This window comes from Oncorhynchus masou, chromosome 7 (assembly GCF_036934945.1).
Source record: "Oncorhynchus masou masou isolate Uvic2021 chromosome 7, UVic_Omas_1.1, whole genome shotgun sequence".
Classification (NCBI taxonomy): Eukaryota; Metazoa; Chordata; class Actinopteri; order Salmoniformes; family Salmonidae; genus Oncorhynchus; species Oncorhynchus masou.
In genome coordinates, this window is record NC_088218.1 from 5,418,095 (window position 1) to 5,443,293 (window position 25,199).

Below are 25,199 nucleotides of genomic sequence, written 5' to 3' on the forward strand. Positions count from 1 at the left end.
GAATAATAGACTTCACCAGGACACAATATGGAGTCACATTGACATCCCTTGAAACTCCCCATCCCGGATCCGGGATCGTGAATAAAGCCTCAGGCTCATTAGCATAACGCAACGTTAACGATTTCTGAAAATCGCAAATAAAATGAAAATAATGCGCCTGCTCTCAAGCTTAGCCTTTTCTTAACAACACTGTCATCTCAGATTTTCAAAATATGCTTTTGAACCATAGCAATTCACTAATTTGTGTAAGAGTATGCTAAGCTAGCTTAGCATTTTGAGTAGCATTTCGCACGCAACATTTTCACAAAAACCAGATAACCAAATAAATAAAATCATTTACCTTTGAAGAGCTTCGGATGTTTTCAATGAGGAGACTCGTAGTTAAATAGCAAATGACCAGTTTTTCCTGAAAGCATCTTTGTGTAGGAGAAATCGCTCCGTTTTGTACATCACATTTGGCTACCGAAACGAACCGAAAATTCAGTCACCAACAACGGCAAACTTTTTCCGAATTAACTCCATAATATCGACCGAAACATGGCAAACGTTGTTTGGAATCAATCCTCAAGGTGTTTTTTCACATATCTCTTCATTGATATGCCGTTCGTGGAAGCTTGCTTTCGTCTCAGAATCCCATGGAAAAATACTTGCAGCTGAGTTTTGCGCACCAATTTCGGCGCAGGACACCGGGCGGACACCTGGTAAATGTGGTCTCTTATGGTCAATCTTCCAATGATATGCCTACAAATACGTCACAATGCTGCAGACACCTTGGGGAAACGACAGAAAGGGCAGACTCATTCCTCTCGCATTCACAGCCATATAAGGAGACAATGGAAAACGGAGCCTCAAAAATCCTGCTCATTTCCTGGATGCCGTCTCATCTTGGTTTTGCCTGTAGCTCACGTTCTAGGGCACGCACAGAGAATATCTTTGCAGTTCTGGACACGTCAGAGTGTTTTTCTTTCCAAAGCTACCAATTATATGCATAGTCGAGCATCTTTTTGTGACAAAATATTACGCTTAAAACGGGCACGTCTTTTTATCCAAAAATGATATAGCGCCCCTAGAGTTTCAAGAGGTTAACACAAAACACTGTTTATGATTGCTGATTGTAGGCTACTATATTTGTCTGTTGTAAAGTCAAAAGTGATGAACATCTGGAGATTCTGGACCCGAGACTGTCTCTGTCCATTATCACATGGTTCTGAACTCTACCTGAGACTGTCTCTGTCCATTATCTTGTGGTATTGAACTCTACCTGAGACTGTCTCTGTCCATTATCTTGTGGTACTGAACTCTACCTGAGACTGTCTCTGTCCATTATCTTGTGGTACTGAACTCTACCTGAGACTGTCTCTGTCCATTATCACATTGTACTGAACTCTACCTGAGACTGTCTCTGTCCATTATCTTGTGGTACTGAACTCTACCTGAGACTGTCTCTGTCCATTATCACGTGGTACTGAACTCTACCTGAGACTGTCTCTGTCCATTATCTTGTGGTATTGAACTCTACCTGAGACTGTCTCTGTCCATTATCACGTGGTACTGAACTCTACCTGAGACTGTCTCTGTCCATTATCACGTGGTACTGAACTCTACCTGAGACTGTCTCTGTCCATTATCTTGTGGTATTGAACTCTACCTGAGACTGTCTCTGTCCATTATCACGTGGTACTGAACTCCACCTGAGCAGAGAAGGGCCTGCTGTTGAGATCACAAGAGCAAAGTGGATGGTACCAGTGTATGGCTCTAGCTGACAGCTAGACTGCATTCAGTTACAGACCTAGTTCAGCCTGCACTAAACCAGCAGGCTGAACAAGGTTAGAGGGAGCTCAGAGTTCCAAGTGTGTATATCACCTGTGAGAGCGATCAGCCAATCACGGCCGGGCACACGCTCCCAACGAAGCAACTGTCTCGCTCTTTGATGTGAAATCTAATTAATGCTGCAAAGCCCCTCTCCTCGCAGTGAGTATCCCCTGCCGTGAATGGAGAGAGAGAGAGAGAGAAGCTCAACTTTAGAGATTTCATCCTTCTCAGTTGAGCTCTCTTCTGTCTCTCTGTCTCCATGCACTGATGACTTCTGAAACCTCTTCTCTCTTCATCATCATGGGTCCTGCCTCACTGAGAGATATCTCTGGCTGTGTTTCAGAAGTGTGTGTGTGTTGACTTGTTTTCATATCTTGTTTTCAGACCAGAATATCCTGAAAAGTGACCAGAATGTCCTGACAAGACAGGAAACACATGTAAATTCTGAAAAGTCAGGACATTTTGTGTGTCCTGAAAAGTAACATTTTAATTTCAGGTTTAAGGGTTAGGTTTGGGGTTAAGGTTAGGAGTTAGGAGTTAAGGTTAGGGTTAGGGTTAGAAGTTAGGGTTTGGGGTTAAGGTTAGGGTTTGGGGTTAAGGTTGGGGTTAAGGTTGGGGTTAAGGTTAGGGTTAAGGTTAGGAGTTAGGGTTAAGGTTAGGTTTAGGGTTTGGGGTTAGGGGTAGGAGTTAGGGTTAGGAGTTAGGGTTAGGAGTTAGGGTTAAGGTTAGGTTTAGGGTTTGGGGTTAAGGTTAGGGGTAGGGTAGGAGTTAGATTTAGGGTTAAGGTTAGGGGTAGGAGTTAGGGTTAAGGTTAGGAGTTAGGTTTAGGGTTAGGGTTTGGGGTTAAGGTTAGGGGTAGGGTAGGAGTTAGATTTAGGGTTAAGGTTAGGAGTTATGTTTAGGGTTAGGGGTAGGAGTTAGGTTTAGGGTTAAAGTGGAACTGACAGCGTTCCAACTACTTTGCATCTATGAAACAGACCATCATAATATCTGTAACGCGGTTCTTCTAACTCCTCCTTTGAAGAAGAGGTGGAACAAGGATCGGACCAAAATGCAGCGTGGTTCGTTAGATACATCTTTAATGTTGAAGAAAACACGAACAATACAAAAACAACAAACGTCAAAAACCGAAACAGCCCTGACTGGTGCAACAAACATAGAGACAGGAACAATCACCCACAAACCCAACACCAAACAGGCTACCTAAATATGGTTCCCAATCAGAGACAATGATTCACACCTGCCTCTGATTGAGAACCATATCAGGCCAAACACAGAAACAGACAAACTAGACATGAAACATAGACTGCCCACTCATATCACACCTTGACCAAACAAAACATAGAAACATACAAAGCAAACTATGGTCAGGGTGTGACGGTACCCCCCCCCCCAAAGTGCGGACTCCGGCCGCAAAACCTGAACCTATTGGGGAGGGTCTGGGTGGGCATCTGTCCGCGGTGGCGGCTCTGGTGCTGGACGTGGCCCCCACTTCACCATAGTTTTAGTCCCCCACCTTGTCCGCTTCCGTGATCTCCGAACCACGGCGACCCTACTTGATGACCTCACTGGACAGAGGGGCAGCTGCTCGGGACAGAGGGGCAGCTGCTCGGGACAGAGGGGCAGCTGCTCGGGACAGAGGGACAGCTGCTCGGGACAGAGGGGCAGCTGCTCGGGACAGAGGGGCAGCTGCTCGGGACAGAGGGGCTCTGGCAGCTCTGGGCAGAGGGGCTCTGGCAGCTCTGGGCAGAGGGGCTCTGGCAGCTCTGGGCAGAGGGGCTCTGGCAGCTCTGGGCAGAGGGGCTCTGGCAGCTCTGGGCAGAGGGGCTCTTCAGACTCCGGCAGCGCCGGACAGGCGGGAGACTCCGACAGCAGCGCCGGGCAGGCGGGAGACTCCGACAGCAGCGCCGGACAGGCGGGAGACTCCGACAGCAGCGCCGGACAGGCGGGAGACTCCGACAGCAGCGCCGGACAGGCGGGAGACTCCGACAGCAGCGCCGGACAGGCGGGAGACTGCAACAGCAGCACTGGAGAGGAGGAAGGCTCCGGCAGCGCTGGACAGACGGGAGCACCTGTACGGATGAGCCGGAGAGACAGCCTGGTGCGGGGGGCTACCACCGGAGGGCTGGTGCGTGGAGGTGGTGACGGATAGACCAGACCGTGCAGGCGCACTGGAGCTCTTGAGCACCGAGCCTGCCCAACCCTACCTGGTTGAATGGTCCCAGTCGCCCTGCCAGTGCGGCGAGGTGGAATAGCCCGCACTGGGCTATGCAGGCGAACCTGGGACACCATGCGCAAGGCTGGTGCCATGTAAGCCGGCCCAAGGAGACGCACTGGAGACCAGATGCGTAGAGCCGGCTTCATGGCACTTGGCTCGATGCCCACTCTAGCCCGGCCGATACGCGGAGCTGGAATGTATTGCGCCGGGCTATGCACCCGCACTGGGGACACCATGTGCTTCACAGCATAACACGGTGCCTGCCCGGTCTCTCTCGCCCCCCGGTAACCACAGGAAGTTGACGCAGGTCTCCTACCTGGCTTCGCCATACTTCCTGTGAGCCCCCTCCCAATAAATTTTTGGGGCTGACTCTCGCGCTTCCATCCACGCCGCCGTGCTGCCTCCTCATACCAGCGCCTCTCCGCCTTTCCACCTCCAGCTCTTCTTTGGGGCGGCGATATTCTCCAGGCTGTACCCAGGGTCCTTTACCGTCCAACTCATCCTCCCATGTCCAGTCTTCCAAATAGCCTCTCCCACTGCTGCTGCTGCTGCTGTCGTCGCTGTCCTTTACCACGTCGCTTGGTCCTTGGTTGGTGGGTGATTCTGTAACGTGGTTCTTCTAACTCCTCCTCTGAAGAAGAGGTGGAACAAGGATCGGGCCAAAATGCAGCGTGGTTCGTTAGATACATCTTTAATGTTGAAGAAAACACGAACAATACAAAAACAACAAACGTCGAAAACCGAAACAGCCCTGACTGGTGCAACAAACATAGAGACAAGAACAATCACCCACAAACCCAACACCAAACAGGCTACCTAAATATGGTTCCCAATCAGAGACAATGATTCACACCTGCCTCTGATTGAGAACCATATCAGGCCAAACATAGAACTAGACAAACTAGACATGAAACATAGAATGCCCACTCATATCACACCCTGACCAAACAAAACATAGAAACATACAAAGCAAACTATCGTCAGGGTGTGACAATATCAATCAAATATATAAAATTCCCAGTTTATGCTACAAACCAACTTAATATCAGGTTTTAAAAATAGATTATATTTGACTCACCATTCCATGATGTATAGTAAGGCATTGTTGGTAGAATAGATAGATGCAGTTCTATGCATGATTAATATAATTCACCAGTCCATGTTTTGATAGTCCAGAAGATATGACTATCAGGTTGTAACACAGCTGGCCTGGTATGTTGTTTGCTACCTCCATTCGGATGCATCGTTTCAGTTTCAATGACTCAATATTCTGGACAAAAGTGGACGAATGTAACTAAGGGTGGGAATACAATCAATACAATCAAACTAGGCCAATGATCACAAGTCAGTCATAACCTGGCTAAAAGTCTAGCGTATCTATTCATGTAGCAAGCTAAAAACACAGAGCCTAACTTTAGAAGCTGCTAGTTCCCGCGGTCGACGTCCGGTTTTCAAGCCATCACCGATCCACCTTCCATTTTTCCATTTGTCTTGTCTTGTTTTCCTACACACCTGGTTTCAATTCCCTCAGTATTAGACGTGTATATAACCCTCTGTTCCCCCCACATGTCTGTGTGTGGAATTGCTTGTTGTTTTGGGTATGTGCACGCTAGACTGGTTTGCGCTGGGTTATGTCAACCCATATTGTGTTTAGTGTTCTTAGTGCCGTGAGTTTTTGTTCGCCGAAATAAAAGGCTCCTTTGTCTCCCCAACTTCTGCTCTCCTGCGTCTGACTCCCTTACAGCCAGTTACACCTGACAATGGTCAGATGAGACCAAAATAGAGCTTTTTGGAAACAAACACCAGAGGTGGGATTGGTGTAGACAGAAAGATATCCATACAGAAAGTACCTCATCCCCACTGTGAAGTCTGGTGATGGATCTTTGATGTTGTGGGGCCGTTTTTCTTCCAAAGGCCCTGGACCACTTGTGAGGATACATGGTATCATGGACTCCATCAAGTACCAGCAGATATTAAATCTAAACCGGACTGCCTCTGTTAGGAAGCTTAAACTGGGCCGTGGTTGGATCTTCCAGCAGGACAATGATCCAAAGTGCACCTCAAAATCAACACAGAAATGTTTCACTGACCACAGAATCAAGGTGTTACCATGGCCATCCCAGTCCCCTCACCTGAACCCCATTTAAAACCCATGTGATGAGCTGAAGAGGAGAGTCCACAAGCGTAGACCTGGGAATCTGAAGGATCTGGAGAGATTCTGTATGGAGGAATGGTCTCAGATCCCTTGCCATGTGTTCTCCAACCTCATTACACATTATTATTCTACCTTTATTTCTACAAGGAACACAGACTGAGACCAAGGTCTCTGTTACAGCTGGGCCCTGCGTAGACATGTTTACACATTCAGGTTAGGTACAATGATTAAGAAACTACACAAGACAAACAAAACAAAACCATCACAGATAACACAAACAAGTACAGCAGCAGATTGTTACATTTACACCCAGGTTATTCCCCTAACAGGTTGTTCCCCTAACAGGTTGTTCCCCTAACAGGTTATTCCCCTAACAGGTTGTTCCCCTAACAGGTTGTTCCCCTAACAGGTTGTTCCCCTAACAGGTTGTTCCCCTAACAGGTTATTCCCCTAACAGGTTGTTCCCCTAACAGGTTGTTCCCCTAACAGGTTATTCCCCTAACAAGTTGTTCCCCTAACAGGTTATTCCCCTAACAGGTTATTCCCCTAACAGGTTGTTCCCCTAACAGGTTGTTCCCCTAACAGGTTATTCCCCTAACAGGTTATTCCCCTAACAGGTTGTTCCCCTAACAGGTTGTTCCCCTAACAGGTTGTTCCCCTAACAGGTTGTTCCCCTAACAGGTTATTCCCCTAACAGGTTATTCCCCTAACAGCACAAGAACTTGCTTTACCCAAAACAGTTACAAGCAATACAAAAATACAAATCCTCCAATAAATATTTTAAATGATCAAGGGGGACAAGAGTCTCAAGTTGAAGTTTAGTCTGCAGACTATTCCATAGGCAAGGAGCGTAACAGGAAAAGGCAGCCATACCCAACTCACCCAAGTGTAATTCATGCTTGAGACCTGGTTTTAGGAATTATAATTATAATATTGATGAGTGATGATAAATAAGAAGGTAGTTTATTCAGAAGTGCTTTATAGACAAACACGAGAGCATGTTGTTCTCGTCTCATGAACAGCGAAGTCCAACCCGCATTTTGACATTAAACACAGTGGTGAGTTCTGTTGCTATGACCCGTAATGATAAGTAGCATCCAGCGATTTAAATGTTGATGCCGTAGCATGTAGATAATATCCCCATAATCTATAACAGACATAAAAGTAGTTTGCACAATTGTTCTACTATTTGTATAGGACAAACATGCCCTGTTTCTATAGAGGAAGCCTAGCTTGATTTTTAGCCGTTTACAAAGTTCATCAATATGCATTTTAAAAGACAGTTCATCATCCAATCATATCCCTAAGTATGTATATGCAGAGACCTGATTAATTCGAGAACCATCTAAGCTCGTAAGTGCAAGTGTATTTTCAACCAACTTTTGAACCTATTAAAAATCATAAAATGTTGTTTTTTTTGCATTTAAAACAAGTTTCAGCTGTATAAAAGACCCTTGTAAAATCTTAAAATCTGTCTCCAATAGTGATAATGCTTGGTCAGCCGTTGAAGCGATAGAGTACATGACAGTGTCATCAGCATATAAATGAATTTGACACTTATCTCATCACCGATATTGTTTATGTAGAGAGTAAACAGTAATGGACCAAGTTTAGAACCTTGTGGGACCCCTTTAACAAACTCCAATGGCTAAGACTGGATGCCGTCAACTCTAACAACCTGATTTCAATCCTTTAGATAGTCATGAAACCAATAACAGGCATCCAATCCCAGTCCTATTGACGATAGCTTACCCAAAAGTATCGCATGGTTTACAGTGTCAAAATTATAGGAGAAGACTCAGAGCTATTATCTTGGCAAAGGGAGGTTACACAAAGTATTGAATGATGGGGTGCCAATAATTCTGGCACACATATTTTATAAAAATATTTGTTCTATAATAAGATTGATTATTTTTTCAATTATTTTACAATAATGAAAGTTTAGATGAATATTTTTAATATTTTTCTCACAGCCCGTTTTGCTCATATGTACCAAGGGTGTCAATATTAGTGGAGGGAACTGTAGGGAAAGATGGCCTACCCTTTTATGGTTGTTTGATCAATAGGACTGTAAAGTTCCCAAATGTAAGAGGACTCAGAAATACATCCAGGTGTATATTGTGGCTTTTGCTGAATGCGTTCTAATGATCTAAAGTTGCGCTTGATGGCAGGCCCTACTGCCTGTAAACACACAGTCCAGTTCATAGTGAATGATGACAGGCCCTACTGCCTGTAAACACACAGTCCAGTTCATAGTGAATGATGACAGGCCCTACTGCCTGTAAACACACAGTCCAGTTCATAGTGAATGATGACAGGCCCTACTGCCTGTAAACACACAGTCCAGTTCATAGTGAATGATGACAGGCCCTACTGCCTGTAAACACACAGTCCACTTCATAGTGAATGATGACAGGCCCTACTGCCTGTAAACACACAGTCCAGTTCATAGTGAATGATGACAGGCCCTACTGCCTTTAAACACACAGTCCAGTTCATAGTGAATGATGACAGGCCCTACTGCCTGTAAACACACAGTCCAGTTCATAGTGAATGATGACAGGCCCTACTGCCTGTAAACACACAGTCCAGTTCATAGTGAATGATGACAGGCCCTACTGCCTGTAAACACACAGTCCAGTTCATAGTGAATGATGACAGGCCCTACTGCCTGTAAACACACAGTCCAGTTCATAGTGAATGATGACAGGCCCTACTGCCTGTAAACACACAGTCCAGTTCATAGTGAATGATGACAGGCCTTACTGCCTTTAAACACACAGTCCAGTTCATAGTGAATGATGACAGGCCCTACTGCCTGTAAACACACAGTCCAGTTCATAGTGAATGATGACAGGCCCTACTGCCTGTAAACACACAGTCCAGTTCATAGTGAATGATGACAGGCCCTACTGCCTGTAAACACACAGTCCAGTTCATAGTGAATGATGACAGGCCCTACTGCCTGTAAACACACAGTCCAGTTCATAGTGAATGATGACAGGCCCTACTGCCTGTAAACACACAGTCCAGTTCATAGTGAATGATGACAGGTCCTACTGCCTGTAAACACACAGTCCAGTTCCTAGTGAATGATGACAGGTCCTACTGCCTGTAAACACACAGTCCAGTTCAAAGTGAATGATGACAGGCCCTACTGCCTGTAAACACACAGTCCAGTTCATAGTGAATGATGACAGGCCCTACTGCCTGTAAACACACAGTCCAGTTCATAGTGAATGATGACAGGCCTTACTGCCTGTAAACACACAGTCCAGTTCAAAGTGTATGATAGCAGGGCCAACTGCCTGTAAACACACAGTCCAGTTCAAAGTGAATGATGACAGGGCCTACTGCCTGTAAACACACAGTCCAGTTCAAAGTGACTGATAGCAGGTCCTACTGCCTGTAAACACACAGTCCAGTTCAAAGTGAATGATGACAGGGCCTACTGCCTGTAAACACACAGTCCAGTTCATAGTGAATGATGACAGGCCCTACTGCCTGTAAACACACAGTCCAGTTCAAAGTGAATGATGACAGGCTATACTGCCTGTAAACACACAGTCCAGTTCAAAGTGAATGATGACAGGCCCTACTGCCTGTAAACACACAGTCCAGTTCAAAGTGAATGATGACAGGTCCTACTGCCTGTAAACACACAGTCCAGTTCATAGTGAATGATGACAGGCCTTACTGCCTGTAAACACACAGTCCAGTTCAAAGTGAATGATGGCAGGCCTTACTGCCTGTAAACACACAGTCCAGTTCATAGTGAATGATGACAGGGCCTACTGCCTGTAAACACACAGTCCAGTTCAAAGTGAATGATGACAGGTCCTACTGCCTGTAAACACACAGTCCAGTTCATAGTGAATGATGACAGGCCTTACTGCCTGTAAACACACAGTCCAGTTCATAGTGAATGATGACAGGCCCTACTGCCTGTAAACACACAGTCCAGTTCAAAGTGAATGATGACAGGCCCTACTGCCTGTAAACACACAGTCCAGTTCATAGTGAATGATGACAGGTCCTACTGCCTGTAAACACTGATAAGGGAATTTATATGCTTAAAGGTAATGACTAAACAAATTCCACCCTGAAACGTAATTATGACATGATGTAACAGATATAATGAATAATTAGAGGAATGTAACTACTAGTAATCATTAGATTATGTATTGTGCATAATGAATTAGAATGGTAAACTTCAGTGTGACTAAAGGAGAGACCGAGAACCATTGAACTATGCATGACCTGACCTGGCTAGAACTCTGAGAAACTTACGATAGGACAGGGAGTCCTTTCAAGGTTCCTCTAATCTCGGGGGAACGGAGCTGGCGCACCGGTCAGTGTAGACTGGTCCTGGACAAGACAGATGTTTTTATTTGGTTTTATTGTCTGTTCATTGTCCCACCGTCTTCCCTCTATATTGCTATAGAATATCCACGGATGCCTTAGTGTACGTCAGTTCCCAAACCTTCTAAGAATTTCTGAAAATGTGAAAATGACCATATCTAAGTGGTCGCTCATCAGAAAATGTCAAAACAAAAGTGTAATATTCTTCCTGGGGGTGGGTGTTTATGAACATATTTTAATAATATTCTAAAATGCTGTCAGTTCCACTTTAAGGTTAGGGTTAGGGGTTAAGGTTAGGGTTAGGGTTAGGGTTAGGTGATAAGGTTAGGGTTAGGGGTTAAGGTTAGGGTTAGGGGATAAGGTTAGGGTTAAGGTTAATGTTAGGAGTTAAGGTTAGGGTTAGGGGTTAAGGTAAGGGTTAGGGTTAGGTGATAAGGTTAGGGTTAAGGTTAATGTTAGGAGTTAAGGTTAGGGTTAGGGGTTAAGGTTAGGGTTAGGGTTAGGGGTTAGGGTTAGGGTTAAGGTTAGGGTTAGGGGTTAGGGTTAGGGTTAAGGTTAGGGTTAGGGGTTAAGGTTAGGGTTAGGGTTATGGTTTTGGGTTAAGGTTTCGTTGTTCATGTTAGGGTTAATCCCCCAAAACGTGGATGTTTGTTGCTTGTGTGTGTGTCTGTGTGCGTGTACTGAATCAGCACCATGGACAGCGAAGGAACCTGACTTCTGGGTTTCAGCACTAGATAGTGGACAGCAATAGTCTCCGGTGCAGTCCCTCCCCACTGAGAGGGTCCCTGAAGATACTCTAACCTACATGAAAAGACGAAACCAGAGACACAAAAAAGTATGCATTCAGCCCTATATCGATGTTATATAGATGTTATATAGATGTTATATAGATGGTATATAGATGGTATATAGATGTTATATAGATATTAAATAGATGTTATATAGATGTTATATAGATGTTATATAGATGTTTTATAGATGTTTTATAGATGTTATATAGATGTTATATAGATGGTATATAGATGGTATATAGATGGTATATAGATGTTATATAGATGGTATATAGATGTTATATAGATGTTATATAGATATTATATAGATATTATAAAGATGTTATATAGATATTATATAGATGTTATATAAATATTATATAGATGTTATATAGATATTATATAGATGTTATATAGATATTATATAGAGGTTATATAGATGTTATATAGATGTTATATAGATATTATATAGATATTATATAGATGTTATATAGATATTATATACATATTATATACATATTATATAGATATTATAAATATGTTATATAGATATTATATAGATGTTATATAGATGTTATATAGATATTATATAGATGTTATATAGATATTAAATAGATGTTATATAGATATTATATAGATGTTATATAGATATTAAATAGATGTTATATAGATGTTATATAGATGTTATATAGATATTATATAGATGTTATATAGATGTTTTCTGTGAGGAATGACTGTAGCACATATATGACCTCCCCTTGTGTTCTGGAATCTATCCACCTCTTTTTCGAACGCTTTTACAACACAAATTACATAGGCTATTCACTGCAGTTTACAACCTAGACTAGAGGTTTGTACTCACTTGAAAACAATAATAACATCCTTCATTACATTGTCTTGTTGTAGCCTAGGTAGGATACATTTCTTGTCCATAATAACCTGAAACATATGGTAGCTTTTCCAGCTGCACATCCGTGGCGGGGACTGGGAGGGAGCTACATAGTGTAGCTACCTATGATTTTGTTATCTAATAAAACATGTTTATTTTACTGTGTAAATTGACTGGATATATTCAATGCCCTATTATTAAGCCTAATAATGAGCTTATGAATTATGGTATAATGTTCATACACTTCTACTTAGGCTATAGGCTACATCTCTAGCCTGTCTGTCTTTGTTCTGTTGCGCAATTACGCGCCTGGCCTCTCCACTGCCACAGCTATTCCTCTTAAATGATGTGGCGTCCCAGGAAAAGACAGACTACAAAAGCTTTTTGGTCACTTAAAAAAATTTGTTTAGCCTACTAACATCCTATTGGAGGAGAGATGCACGCTTGCGCTTGCTTGTTGAATGTAAAATAGGCTATAGAATTAACTACCGGCATATGAGTGGCCTGCTAATGTACACTATATATACAAAAGTATGTGGACACCCCTTCAAATTCGTGGATTTGGCTATTTCAGCCACACTGGTGTATAAAATCGAGCACACAGCCATGCAATCTCACAGCTATAGACAAACTACGGCAGTGGACTGGCCTTACTGAAGAGCTCAGTGACTTTCAACGTGGCACTGTCATACGATGCCACCTTTCCAACAAGTCAGGCCCTTTCCTGTTTCAGCATGACAATACCCCGTGCACAAAACGAGGTCCATACAGAAATGGTTTGTCAAGATCAGGGTGGAAGAACTTGACTGGCCTGCATAGAGCCCTGACCTCAACCCCATTGAACAGCTTTCGGATTAATTGGATCGCTGACTGGAGCCAGGCCTAATCGGCCAATATCAGTGCCCAACCTCACTAATGCGCTTGTGGCTGAATGGAGGCATGTCCCTGCGCAATGTTCCAACATCTCGTGGAAAGCCTTCCCAGAAGAGTGGAGGTTGTTGTTGAAGGAAAGGGGGAACCAACTCCATATTAAAGCCCATGATTTTGCAAGGAGATGTTCAACGAGCAGTTGTCACCATACTTTTGGTCATGTAGTGTGCCTTTCTTGTCCTTCTAAACTGTCAAAGATAAACCCAAACGGATCCAAATGGTTGCGTAATCAGGTCTAGGCTGTAGGCAAGTTATCTCTTCATGAAACAAAACAGGACGTTTGAGCAGTTATTTAAATTAGTCTACATCACTGCAGTTTACAGCCGATGAACAATAATTATGCACTCACTTGATAACAATAATAACTTCCTCGTTGCACTGTGTTGCTGTAGCCCAAGTATAATAATTGTCTTGTCTAAAAATGTAGGCCTACGCTTAATCAATAGTGGAGCTTTGCGTGCCCGGGGACCACAGAGCGCAGCCTGGAGGAACGACCTACAGATCTGCCATTTCACAATCTGGGCACGTTCTTTTCTTGCACTTTGCCAGGTAAATATTTAGCCTATATACCTAATATTTAGCTAATGAATGTCCTTATATCTGGCTAATATTCAGCTTCTTACTTCCACTACACATCACTAATCTCTCTCTTCCAGCTGTTCCCGTTCGCAACAGGCTATATGCAACGCAAGACTACCGCTACGCAACAGGCTATATGCAACGCAAGACTACCGCTACGCAACAGGCTATATGCAACGCAAGACTACCGCTACGCAACAGGCTATATGCAACGCAAGACTACCGCTACGCAACAGGCTATATCCAACGCAAGACTACCGCTACGCAACAGGCAATATGCAACGCAAGACTACTGTTACGCAATAGGCCATTCCTCTTCTCGTGAGATCCCATTAAAGCTATAGGACATTTATTTGACTACTTTTTAAATACTAAGACTAATAGCCTATTTGGGGAAAGAAGCAGGCTTGCTTTTACTAATTGCTGAATGTAAAACAGGCCTACAGCAAATGCATTTCGGTGAAAGTTGAGGAGAGAAAGTGCATTGGTGTGATTGATGACTTTTGGCCTGTTATGAAAACATTGTTGCGTTGCAAATAATTGCACAGGACATGTAGAGATGAACACAGTGGAAAATTAGACCCAAAGGAATTGATAACCATTAGAAAAATGGAAATCATTCACAAACCACTTGCGCAACGAGGCAATGATATTCTGTGAAAGACACGCATGCGAAATGGCGTTTGTTGTTGAGTTGCGACATTTAAATACAAGTTACTATATTATTTCTCATTAACCCTACGTGTAAATTGAAGTATTATTTGCAGTTGTGACTATGACAATGAACACACCGGGAAAGCACCAAATGGTCTGAACCTGTATCTGTGTACTAGAGACCTCATGAATGGTCTGAACCAGTATCTGTGTACTAGAGACCTCATGAATGGTCTGAACCAGTATCTGTGTGGTCTGAACCAGTATCTGTGTACTAGAGACCTCATGAATGGTCTGAACCAGTATCTGTGTACTAGAGACCTCATGAATGGTCTGAACCTGTATCTGTGTACTAGAGACCTCATGAATGGTCTGAACCAGTATCTGTGTACTAGAGACCTCATGAATGGTCTGAACCAGTATCTGTGTACTAGAGACCTCATGAATGGTCTGAACCTGTATCTGTGTGGTCTGAACCAGTATCTGTGTACTAGAGACCTCATGAATTGTCTGAACCAGTATCTGTGTACTAGAGACCTCATGAATGGTCTGAACCAGTATCTGTGTACTAGAGACCTCATGAATGGTCTGAACCTGTATCTGTGTACTAGAGACCTCATGAATGGTCTGAACCAGTATCTGTGTACTAGAGACCTCATGAATGATCTGAACCAGTATCTGTGTACTAGAGACCTCATGAATGGTCTGAACCAGTATCTGTGTACTAGAGACCTCATGAATGATCTGAACCAGTATCTGTGTACTAGAGACCTCATGAATGATCTGAACCAGTATCTGTGTACTAGAGACCTCATGAATGATCTGAACCAGTATCTGTGTACTAGAGACCTCATGAATGATCTGAACCAGTATCTGTGTGGTCTGAACCAGTATCTGTGTACTAGAGACCTCATGAATGGTCTGAACCAGTATCTGTGTACTAGAGACCTCATGACTGGTTTTATGTTACCACCTTATAAATAGGCAGTGTGCAGTAGGATGCGTTGATCAGTTGATTGACAGGTGCAGGACTGTAGAACGACAAACGATCAAATGTCCTCTAGTGTCTATGCTCACCAACATTTTATAGTTATGTAGCCTAGTTAATCATAGTTATCATTATAGTCATTGGTCTGGTGGATGGCCCTTAACTCTTACACAACACAATTAACGTAATTATCACAACAGTACTACTAGGAGATCTAGCTAACGTTAGAGAACTTGAATGAAATATACTTACTCTTACTTGGCTTTAAGACTCTATAAATGGACTCCTTTAAATCATTTACTCTAGCAAGTTTGTCAGTGGCGCTGCAGTAGGTAAATATGAGATGGATTCTATCTGTTTGTCAGTGGCGCTGCAGTAGGTAAGTATGAGATGGATTCTATCTGTTTGTCAGTGGTGCTGCAGTAGGTAAGTATGAGATGGATTCTATCTGTTTGTCAGTGGTGCTGCAGTAGGTAAGTATGAGATGGATTCTATCTGTTTGTCAGTGGCGCTGCAGTAGGTAAGTGGCAGTGCTTTATTGGCTCCAGGGCGCCGTCTGGTTCTCTGCTTGTTTATCCAGATGCATTGTGGTCTCCAGGGCTCCGTCTGGTTCTCTGCTTGTTTATCCAGATGCATTGTGGTCTCCAGGGCTCCGTCTGGTTCTCTGCTTGTTTATCCAGATGCATTGTGGTCTCCAGGGCTCCGTCTGATTCTCTGCTTGTTTATCCAGATGCATTGTGGTCTCCAGGGCTCCGTCTGGTTCTCTGCTTGTTTATCCACATGCATTGTGGTCTCCAGGGCTCCGTCTGGTTCTCTGCTTGTTTATCCAGATGCATTGTGGTCTCCAGGGCGCCGTCTGGTTCTCTGCTTGTTTATCCAGATGCATTGTGGTCTCCAGGGCTCCGTCTGGTTCTCTGCTTGTTTATCCAGATGCATTGTGGTCTCCAGGGCTCCGTCTGGTTCTCTGCTTGTTTATCCAGATGCATTGTGGTCTCCAGGGCTCTGTCTCTATTGATTTATCCTCAAGCCATCAGGTGACTCACTGATGATTCCTTCCCTTAATCCACAGCTATTGCTCTCTCTCTCTGTGTGTATGTGTGTGTGTGTGTGTGTCAGGCAGACAGGCAGACAGGCAGGCAGGCAGGCAGGCAATCTATTGAAACAGAAACAGAGCCAGGAAGAGTGAGACTGAGACGGCAGGCAGGCAGGCAGCAGGATATGAGATATGCTAATGCAGGATCCTAATAATTCCCATTATGAGACTGTTCACAGCAGGTGCTGCTGCCTGGCTGTCATGGGAACCAGGGGAAGAGAGTGAAGAAACTACTGAGAGAAACTTCAAACTCCCAACTCTGGAACAATAGGCAGTTAAAAGTAGACTGGAGACTCACAGTATTCTTAGTGGACCCAGTGTGACAGGACCCAGTGTGACAGGCCTACTTATGTACATCTGAGGCCCTATTACCATTCTCATGTTAGGAACAAGTTCTATGCAATAGAGAGATTTTTGCATATACTGTATATTGGTACATGCAGTGTCTGTCTGTCTGTCTGTCTGTCTGTCTGTCTGTCTGTCTGTCTGTCTGTCTGTCTGTCTGTCTGTCTGTCTGTCTGTCTGTCTGTCTGTCTGTCTGTCTGTCTGTCTGTCTGTCTGTCTGTCTGTCTGTCTGTCTGTCTGTCTGTCTGTCTGTCTGTCTGTCTGTCTGTCTGTCTGTCTGTCTGTCTGTCTGTCTGTCTGTCTGTCTGTCTGTCTGTCTGTCTGTCTGTCTGTCTGTCTGTCTGTCTGTCTGTCAGCTGCCTGCCTTTCTGTCTGTCTGTCGGCTGCCTGCCTTTCTGCCTGTCTGTCTGTCGGCTGCCTGCCTGCCTGTCTGTCTGTCTGCTGCCTACCTTTCTGCCTGTCTGTCTGTCGGCTGCCTGCCTGTCTGTCAGCTGCCTGCCTGTCTGTCGGCTGCCTGCCTGCCTGTCTGTCTGTTGGCTGCATGCCTGCCAACCTGTTTCTCTGCCTGTTTGTGTGTCTAATTGGAAGTGAGTGCATGTTTATTGCAGTGTCTTTGGGAGTCTTAATGCTGAAGCAGTGACTTTCCTCCCTGGCTAAAAACAATGGAGTCAGCAGTCTTCGTCTCTGGCCTGTCAATGGAGTGAATGCAATCACACTGTCACTATCACTGATGCAGAGACACTCACATATATTTCCCTTGCCAGCTTTCACTTTCTAATGTAAGACCAGCGATTTGTGGAGAGACAGAGACTCAAAAAGACCCTGAAGACCCGGTGTATCTTGGAGAGAATTTTCAGGCAGCGATGTCATTACGTCACTACTGGAACGGAAGAGCCGGTGCGCTGGACTGGCATCATCAGCATCAGCTACAGCGCAGCGCAGCGGCAGAGCGGTAGCGGTGGGAGCCCAGACTCTCTCATCTCCAGTGACTCCTTTAGATTCTACATGTAAACACGGATCATTGGGGGAATTCTAGACGCCACAACGCGACATCAGACAGCAGCATAACGCCCTGGCGAGTCTCCCAGTCAGCGGAAACCTGCAACAATGTCTTCGTCTGTTAGCGAGACAGAGGAGGTGCGCGTCTCGGCGCTGACGCCTTTGAAGTTGGTGGGACTGGTGTGCGTGTTCCTGGCGCTGTGCTTAGACGTTGGAGCCGTGATGAGCCCGGCATGGGTGACCGCCGACGACCAGTACTGCTTCTCACTGTGGGAGGCGTGCTGGAAAGCAGCGTCGTCTGAGATCTGGCAGTGCAACAGCACGCTGGAGGCAGGTGGGTGAGACCCAGTGGCGCGGCCGTCATCTGTAGCCTAACCAACTAATTATAGCGCAGGATTCACCTTGCTTTGTTTGTGGTTATTGGTTTCCATTCATACATAGTCTAACCTATGATAATAGTGATGCTCTAAAGAGGGAATTGAGAGGCTGGTGTAAAGTCTGCATAGATGCAGTAAGTTGTGCATTTACGGAGATTCAGTCCTGTCGCCATGACAAAGCATCTCTTGTGGGAGTCTCTCTCTCTCTGACTGCCCGGTGCTCTTTTCTTCTCCGTCCCTCCGTCATTTGTTTGACGCTGATTTCCACAACCACCTCTCCGCTCCCTGGCCGGCCGGCTCACACAGAACGCCTGCTTCTCTTTATGTCGAAGACAGTCTATGTTTGTGCTTTTGTTTATTAAGCAGACAGGCTAATTTTAGGATTTTATTTGCATCAGCTACTCTTCCTGGGCTCCAAACAGAACGTAATACATAACTATAATAGACCAGAACAGCTCGAGGACAGAATGACATCCGTTTAACATCCATGTAGAAATACACAAGGACCTGTGCTGACAAACCACTCAGGACAACCAAATGATTTTACATAGACCAATTATTTAGGTCAGGTAGGGGAGGGGCGTTGTGTTGTGAGGTGTTGTTTAAAATATTTTTTGCTTGGTACATTTTTGATGGAGGGGAGATCCATGTAACCATGGCTCTATACAATACTGTCTGGTGGGGCAGGCATGTCAGTCAGAACTATATGTTATTTGATGATACAGACAATTTTGTATTTTCATCACAGTAATATTTCTCATAAAAATAAGAAGTGACACAGTCAGTCTTTCATCTACTTTAAGCCAAGTGAGACTGGAATGCATCTTGTTGATATTAGCCCTCTGTTTACTGTGAAGGGCAAGAGGTGCTGGTCTGTTCTGGGCCAGCTGCAGCTCTCCTGTCCTTCTTTACAGCTCTCCTGTCCTTCTTTACAGCTCTCCTGTCCTTCTTTACAGCTCTCCTGTCCTTCTTTACAGCTGTCCTGTCCTTCTTTACAGCTCTCCTGTCCTTCTTTACAGCTCTCCTGTCCTTCTTTACAGCTGTCCTGTCCTTCTTTACAGCTCTCCTGTCCTTCTTTACAGCTCTCCTGTCCTTCTTTACAGCTGTCCTGTCCTTCTTTACAGCTCTCCTGTCCTTCTTTACAGCTCTCCTGTCCTTCTTTACAGCTGTCCTGTCCTTCTTTACAGCTGTCCTGTCCTTCTTTACAGCTCTCCTGTCCTTCTTTACAGCTCTCCTGTCCTTCTTTACAGCTCTCCTGTCCTTCTTTACAGCTCTCCTGTCCTTCTTTACAGCTCTCCTGTCCTTCTTTACAGCTCTCCTGTCCTTCTTTACAGCTCTCCTGTCCTTCTTTACAGCTCTCCTATGTCCTTCTTTACATCTCTCCTATGTCCTTCTTTACAGCTCTCCTGTCCTTCTTTACAGCTCTCCTGTCCTTCTTTACAGCTCTCCTGTCCTTCTTTACAGCTCTCCTATGTCCTTCTTTACAGCTCTCCTGTCCTTCTTTACAGCTCTCCTGTCCTTCTTTACAGCTCTCCTATGTCCTTCTTTACAGCTCTCCTATGTCCTTCTTTACAGCTCTCCTATGTCCTTCTTTACAGCTCTCCTGTCCTTCTTTACATCTCTCCTATGTCCTTCTTTACAGCTCTCCTGTCCTTCTTTACATCTCTCCTATGTCCTTCTTTACAGCTCTCCTGTGTCCTTCTTTACAGCTCTCCTGTCCTTCTTTACAGCTCTCCAGTCCTTCTTTACAGCTCTCCTGTCCTTCTTTACAGCTCCCCTATGTCCTTCTTTACAGCTCTCCTGTCCTTCTTTATAGCTCTCCTATGTCCTTCTTTACAGCTCTCCTGTCCTTCTTTACAGCTCTCCTGTCCTTCTTTACAGCTCTCCTGTCCTTCTTTACAGCTCTCCTGTCCTTCTTTACAGCTCTCCTATGTCCTTCTTTACATCTCTCCTATGTCCTTCTTTACAGCTCTCCTGTCCTTCTTTACAGCTCTCCTGTCCTTCTTTACAGCTCTCCTGTCCTTCTTTACAGCTCTCCTATGTCCTTCTTTACAGCTCTCCTATGTCCTTCTTTACAGCTCTCCTATGTCCTTCTTTTTACAGCTCTCCTGTCCTTCTTTACATCTCTCCTATGTCCTTCTTTACAGCTCTCCTGTCCTTCTTTACATCTCTCCTATGTCCTTCTTTACAGCTCTCCTGTCCTTCTTTACATCTCTCCTATGTCCTTCTTTACAGCTCTCCTATGTCCTTCTTTACAGCTCTCCTGTCCTTCTTTACAGCTCTCCTGTCCTTCTTTACAGCTCTCCTATGTCCTTCTTTACAGCTCTCCTATGTCCTTCTTTACAGCTCTCCTATGTCCTTCTTTACAGCTCTCCTGTCCTTCTTTACATCTCTCCTATGTCCTTCTTTACAGCTCTCCTGTCCTTCTTTACATCTCTCCTATGTCCTTCTTTACAGCTCTCCTGTCCTTCTTTACATCTCTCCTATGTCCTTCTTTACAGCTCTCCTGTGTTCTTCTTTACAGCTCTCCTGTCCTTCTTTACATCTCTCCTATGTCCTTCTTTACAGCTCTCCTGTCCTTCTTTACATCTCTCCTATGTCTCCTATGTCCTTCTTTACAGCTCTCCTGTCCTTCTTTACAGCTCTCCTGTCCTTCTTTACAGCTCTCCTATGTCCTTCTTTACAGCTCTCCTGTCCTTCTTTACATCTCTCCTATGTCTCCTATGTCCTTCTTTACAGCTCTCCTGTCCTTCTTTACATCTCTCCTGTGTTCTTCTTTACAGCTCTCCTGTCCTTCTTTACATCTCTCCTATGTCCTTCTTTACAGCTCTCCTGTCCTTCTTTACATCTCTCCTATGTCTCCTATGTCCTTCTTTACAGCTCTCCTGTCCTTCTTTACAGCTCTCCTGTGTTCTTCTTTACAGCTCTCCTGTCCTTCTTTACAGCTCTCCTGTCCTTCTTTACAGCTCTCCTATGTCCTTCTTTACATCTCTCCTATGTCCTTCTTTACAGCTCTCCTGTCCTTCTTTACAGCTCTCCTGTCCTTCTTTACAGCTCTCCTATGTCCTTCTTTACAGCTCTCCTGTCCTTCTTTACAGCTCTCCTGTGTTCTTCTTTACAGCTCTCCTGTCCTTCTTTACAGCTCTCCTGTCCTTCTTTACAGCTCTCCTGTCCTTCTTTACAGCTCTCCTGTCCTTCTTTACAGCTCTCCTATGTCCTTCTTTACAGCTCTCCTGTCCTTCTTTACAGCTCTCCTGTCCTTCTTTACAGCTCTCCTATGTCCTTCTTTACAGCTCTCCTGTCCTTCTTTACAGCTCTCCTGTCCTTCTTTACAGCTCTCCTATGTCCTTCTTTACAGCTCTCCTATGTCCTTCTTTACATCTCTCCTATGTCCTTCTTTACAGCTCTCCTGTCCTTCTTTACATCTCTCCTATGTCCTTCTTTACAGCTCTCCTGTCCTTCTTTACATCTCTCCTATGTCCTTCTTTACAGCTCTCCTGTCCTTCTTTACATCTCTCCTATGTCTCCTATGTCCTTCTTTACAGCTCTCCTGTCCTTCTTTACAGCTCTCCTGTCCTTCTTTACATCTCTCCTGTGTTCTTCTTTACAGCTCTCCTGTCCTTCTTTACAGCTCTCCTGTCCTTCTTTACAGCTCTCCTATGTCCTTCTTTACAGCTCTCCTGTCCTTCTTTACATCTCTCCTATGTCTCCTATGTCCTTCTTTACAGCTCTCCTGTCCTTCTTTACAGCTCTCCTGTCCTTCTTTACATCTCTCCTGTGTTCTTCTTTACAGCTCTCCTGTCCTTCTTTACATCTCTCCTATGTCCTTCTTTACAGCTCTCCTGTCCTTCTTTACATCTCTCCTATGTCTCCTATGTCCTTCTTTACAGCTCTCCTGTCCTTCTTTACAGCTCTCCTGTGTTCTTCTTTACAGCTCTCCTGTCCTTCTTTACATCTCTCCTATGTCCTTCTTTACAGCTCTCCTGTCCTTCTTTACATCTCTCCTATGTCTCCTATGTCCTTCTTTACAGCTCTCCTATGTCCTTCTTTACAGCTCTCCTGTGTTCTTCTTTACAGCTCTCCTGTCCTTCTTTACATCTCTCCTATGCGTTCTTTACAGCTCTCCTGTCCTTCTTTACATCTCTCCTATGTCTCCTATGTCCTTCTTTACAGCTCTCCTGTCCTTCTTTACAGCTCTCCTATGTCCTTCTTTACAGCTCTCCTGTGTTCTTCTTTACAGCTCTCCTGTCCTTCTTTACATCTCTCCTATGTCCTTCTTTACAGCTCTCCTGTCCTTCTTTACATCTCTCCTATGTCTCCTATGTCCTTCTTTACAGCTCTCCTGTCCTTCTTTACAGCTCTCCTGTGTTCTTCTTTACAGCTCTCCTGTCCTTCTTTACATCTCTCCTATGTCCTTCTTTACAGCTCTCCTGTCCTTCTTTACATCTCTCCTATGTCTCCTATGTCCTTCTTTACAGCTCTCCTGTCCTTCTTTACAGCTCTCCTGTGTTCTTCTTTACAGCTCTCCTGTCCTTCTTTACATCTCTCCTATGTCCTTCTTTACAGCTCTCCTGTCCTTCTTTACAGCTCTCCTATGTCCTTCTTTACAGCCTCCTGTCCTTCTTTACAGCTCTCCTATGTCCTTCTTTACATCTCTCCTATGTCCTTCTTTACATCCTACCTATGTCCTTCTTTACAGCTCTCCTGTCCTTCTTTACAGCTCTCCTATGTCCTTCTTTACATCTCTCCTATGTCCTTCTTTACAGCTCTCCTATGTCCTTCTTTACAGCTCTCCTATGTCCTTCTTTACAGCTCTCCTGTTCTTCTTTACAGCTCTCCTATGTCCTTCTTTACAGCTCTCCTGTCCTTCTTTACATCTCTCCTATGTCCTTCTTTACAGCTCTCCTGTCCTTCTTTACAGCTCTCCTGTCCTTCTTTACATCTCTCCTATGTCCTTCTTTACAGCTCTCCTATGTCCTTCTTTACAGCTCTCCTGTCCTTCTTTACAGCTCTCCTGTTCTTCTTTACAGCTCTCCTATGTCCTTCTTTACAGCTCTCCTGTCCTTCTTTACATCTCTCCTATGTCCTTCTTTACAGCTCTCCTGTCCTTCTTTACATCTCTCCTATGTCCTTCTTTACAGCTCTCCTATGTCCTTCTTTACAGCTCTCCTGTCCTTCTTTACAGCTCTCCTGTCCTTCTTTACAGCTCTCCTGTCCTTCTTTACAGCTCTCCTGTCCTTCTTTACAGCTCCCCTATGTCCTTCTTTACAGCTCTCCTGTCCTTCTTTACATCTCTCCTATGTCCTTCTTTACAGCTCTCCTATGTCCTTCTTTACAGCTCTCCTGTCCTTCTTTACAGCTCTCCTGTCCTTCTTTACAGCTCTCCTGTCCTTCTTTACATCTCTCCTGTCCTTCTTTACAGCTCTCCTGTCCTTCTTTACAGCTCTCCTGTCCTTCTTTACAGCTCTCCTGTCCTTCTTTACATCTCTCATATGTCCTTCTTTACAGCTCTCCTGTCCTTCTTTACATCTCTCCTATGTCCTTCTTTACAGCTCTCCTATGTCCTTCTTTACATCTCTCCTATGTCCTTCTTTACAGCTCTCCTGTCCTTCTTTACATCTCTCCTATGTCCTTCTTTACAGCTCTCCTGTCCTTCTTTACAGCTCTCCTGTCCTTCTTTACAGCTCTCCTGTCCTTCTTTACAGCTCTCCTGTCCTTCTTTACAGCTGTCCTGTCCTTCTTTACAGCTCTCCTGTCCTTCTTTACAGCTCTCCTGTCCTTCTTTACAGCTCTCCTGTCCTTCTTTACAGCTCTCCTGTCCTTCTTTACAGCTCCCATATGTCCTTCTTTACAGCTCTCCTGTCCTTCTTTACAGCTCTCCTATGTCCTTCTTTACATCTCTCCTATGTCCTTCTTTACAGCTCTCCTGTCCTTCTTTACATCTCTCCTATGTCCTTCTTTACAGCTCTCCTGTCCTTCTTTACAGCTCTCCTATGTCCTTCTTTACATCTCTCCTATGTCCTTCTTTACAGCTCTCCTGTCCTTCTTTACATCTCTCCTATGTCCTTCTTTACAGCTCTCCTGTCCTTCTTTACATCTCTCCTATGTCCTTCTTTACAGCTCTCCTATGTCCTTCTTTACAGCTCTCCTGTCCTTCTTTACAGCTCTCCTGTCCTTCTTTACATCTCTCCTATGTCCTTCTTTACAGCTCTCCTATGTCCTTCTTTACAGCTCTCCTGTCCTTCTTTACAGCTCTCCTGTCCTTCTTTACAGCTCTCCTATGTCCTTCCTTGCAGCTCTCCTGTGTCCTTTACATCTCTCCTATGTCCTTCCTTGCCACTCTCCTATGTCCTTTACATCTCTCCTATGTCCTTCCTTGCAGCTCCTGATTACATAACCAGGCCATAGTCCAGATCAAACTAGAGCAGGACTTGTTTGGTTGAATGTGGTGTTAAAAAAAGCAGAGCATCTCGATCAGACAGACCTCAAATATTTACTTTAAAATTGTACTTTTCTTGCCTCAGCCATGTTCCTCCCATCCCTGGCTTACAAATTCACCTACAGGTGAAACAGTTGAGCTTTACAAATCCGTTTATCATCTAAAACTAGAATATGGACTGTTCCAGAACGGCTAGATGACACGTGGAGGAACTCTTTGGGGAGGGGGAACCTTATTTGCTCATTGGAGATGCACTTTGGGAAGCGTGGGATTTTTCCATGCCAGCTCACCAATCCAGCTGGGGCTTTTTCCTTACGCTTTTGGTTTCTAGAAATTAGTCTTTGTTGAATTCCCACGTTTGCCCTCTTTCAGACAGCCAGCAGCATAACTCTGAGCAGAACATTCCCAGTGGGACAAATGCCTGGAGATTAGTAACTAGGGCAACTGGGTGCTACATTCACACACTTGGTTTTGATCTGATGGGGTCTCCGTTTACCCAGAGGGCTATGAAGGACCTGACTGAACCCCTCTTCTGAGCACAGAGTCCTGTCAGGTCACTTTCACAATTGTACATTTCCTCTTTTCACAT

The 25,199-nt window shown here is 44.5% G+C and overlaps 2 protein-coding genes across 2 annotated transcripts in view; one reads left to right on the top strand and one right to left on the bottom strand.

Moving 5' to 3' along the window:
* Positions 1-25,199, bottom strand: part of LOC135542929 (dystrophin-like) — a gene marked incomplete at its 5' end in the record, with an annotated part of 841,859 nt that overhangs the window by 423,104 nt on the left and 393,556 nt on the right.
* Positions 17,747-25,199, top strand: part of LOC135543140 (transmembrane protein 47-like) — a 21,437-nt gene continuing 13,984 nt past the window's right edge. Inside the window, exon 1 of the mRNA XM_064970217.1 lies at positions 17,747-18,128. Within this exon, the coding sequence (XP_064826289.1) occupies positions 17,903-18,128 (226 nt within the window). The 5' untranslated portion in view covers positions 17,747-17,902. The remainder of the gene's footprint in view (positions 18,129-25,199) is intronic.